General features: G+C 46.6%; 1 protein-coding gene across 1 annotated transcript; it reads left to right on the forward strand.

Moving 5' to 3' along the window:
* Positions 1 to 816: 816 nt before the first annotated feature.
* LOC308511056 (protein p13 MTCP-1-like) lies at positions 817 to 1,152 on the forward strand (the record flags this gene model as incomplete). The annotated part of the gene is made up of 1 exon (XM_081081066.1): positions 817 to 1,152. One exon carries the CDS (start codon positions 817 to 819, stop codon positions 1,150 to 1,152), a length of 336 nt encoding a protein of 111 aa, XP_080937192.1.
* Between the last annotated feature and the right edge of the window lie 1,502 nt (positions 1,153 to 2,654).

Below are 2,654 nucleotides of genomic sequence, written 5' to 3' on the forward strand. Positions count from 1 at the left end.
TGAAAAATAACAAAAGAATAGTCATGGCACAGTAAAGTAGAGCATGGAGTGAATCCTATATATTAACAGGCTAATATGCAAATTGACCAAATGCCAGAACTACTGGTCACTAAGACACACACTGACCACCAGGGGCAGATGCTCATGGCAGGAGCTGTTCACCGGTGGTCAGTGCACACACAGGGGGAGCGCTGCTCAGCCAAAAGCCTGTCTCACAGCTTCCAAGCAGAAGGTTTGGAGGGAGCTTCAACGGCAGCACTAAAGCGGGCCTAAGCTATCAGTTGGACATCCCTCAAGGGGTACTGGAATGGGAGAGGCCACAGGGTTGGCTGAGAGACCCCCCAGAGTGCATAGATTTTTTGTGCACTGAGCCTCTAGTAATATTATAATAACTGTGTATGTTGTCATATGGGTATGAGATTAATTGCATGATTTCTTAGTCCATTTTATAATGTCTAATCATTGCGGTGTACCCCTGAAATGAACCTAAGGTTGTATCTCAACTGTCATCTACAAAATTGTTTTAAAATTCCATAGGACCATGTTACCTGCATAGAGTCATATTTTACCTTAAGTACTTTTTGTAGAGTTTTTTTGAGAAGAAAGCTCTAATACTGAAAAGAAAGAAAAGTTGAGATTTATAATTTTGCAAAAATAAACCAAAGGCAACCACAAACACAACCGTAAAAACCATAAAGATAAAAGCCAAGGTAAAATATATTTGGAGACCCCATCCCCTGTGTTTCGTTGCCAGAACGGAAGAAGCGAGAGGCTATGAGAAACTGTGGCTGTTGCTCATTGGACGACGGAGGTGTCATGGCCGATCTCCCGTCAAAGGTGCACCTCACCTTGCACCCCATGTGCCTGAGGCGTGGGCCCTGGATGTATGAGGACCAGGATAATCGTACATGGTTGCCTTTAGTCATGTACACAGAAGGTGTTCTGCAAGTACGGTTGCGCCAGGAAGATATCCCCAGTGGAGATATGGCACTCACTACCAGCCCGCTGGGCTTGATCACCATGCCTTTGATGTGGAGGCTCCACCTTGGCAGCCATTACCTGGACTGCAGGTGCCGGTTCTGGCGCATCGTGCACCACATCAAGGAGAATGGTGTGGAGGAAATGATCCTTGAGATGATGGAAGACTCGTAGGACACGTGATGGGGTCCCTGGCTCTTGTCTACCTGAGCCCCAGTCATGCTGGCCTACCCTGGGATGTGAACAGTTCGGTGCACATTTTTAATAAGCTCTGTTATTCTATCTGCCACCACCTGGGTATGAGGGCACATTGATGTCTCTTTCTTTCTCTCTCTTTCTTCGTATTCTTGTTCTTGTTGTTATGGTTCTTGTTCTTATTCTTCTTCTCCTCCTCCTCTTCCTCCTTTCTCTCTCTCTCCCTGTCTCTTTGTCTCAGTGTCTCTCTCCATTTCTCTCCCTGTCTCTCAAATCAATAAAAGCATTTTGAGCCAAACTGATGTTTCTCAGTGGTTCAGGGACGACCTATGAACCCGGCGGTCATGGTTTGATTCCCGGTCAGGACACAGACAAGAATTAACCAATGAGCCCTAGCTTGTTTGGCTCAGTGGATAGAGGGTTGGACTGTGGACTCTGGAAGGCCCCAGGTTCGATTCTGGTCAAGGGCACTTGCTCTGGTTGTGGGCTCGATACCCAATAGGGGGAGTATAAGAGGCACCTGATGTATGATTCTCTCTCATCATTGGTGTTTCTCGCTCCCTTCCTGTATGAAATCAATCTGATATAATAAAAGCCTAATGTGCTAAGTATCCAGTCGACCTGTTGTCTGTTAAACCAATCAAAGCATAATATGCAAATGATATGCTGAGGTTTTCAACTGCTCACTATGACATGCATTGACCACCAGGGAAAGACATTCAGACTGGTAGGTCAGCTTGCTGCTGGGGTCTGGCTGATCGGGACTGAGTGAGACGTGCTGGACATACTCTGGAGCCGTGCCATGGTCCATCCCCAGATGGCCAACCTCCAGTGTCCCTCCCCAGACCTAATGGTGCACCGGTGGGGTGCCATGGCCTGGCCTGTGCCCTCTCATAATCTGGGACCCCTCGGGTGATGTCAGAGAGCCAGTTTCAGCTGATCCCCACAGCCCAGGCAGAGGCACCACACTGGTGCATGAATTCATGCAACAGGCCTCTAGTAAAAATATATTAAACATAGAAAGACAAAGAAGAAGACCTTAAGCGTGAAAAGATTAGCCCAACCCCAGTAGTCAAGGCTCGAAGAAATCACTGGAAATACTTTTCATTTCAATGGCCAGGGTTCTCATTGTTTGATCTCTTGAGGTTCATCAACCCATACTACCCTCTCCAAAAAAAAGAACGAATATTTGGGGATTATGGGTGTTTTATGCTGATGATCTCTTTCCTTTGAGGAATTACGAGGATATGCCAGGGCTCATCTCCTGAATGTTCGAACTGGTTCTGTGCATGGCTTTAGCATCTAGCTCTGGATGCTTTTGGGTTTTTAGTTGTGTTTAGCACTAAACAGCCCCCAAAAAGCCCTGCGATCATAAAATTCATGTAGCATTGCACCAGACAGAGGCGGCTGGAGAGGGAGCTGTAGGGACCCCAGAAATCAATTTCAGGTCATCCATGGTTTCATTAAAGAGATCACAGACT

Source organism: Myotis nattereri (assembly GCF_964212035.1).
Source record: "Myotis nattereri genome assembly, chromosome: X".
Classification (NCBI taxonomy): domain Eukaryota; kingdom Metazoa; phylum Chordata; class Mammalia; order Chiroptera; family Vespertilionidae; genus Myotis; species Myotis nattereri.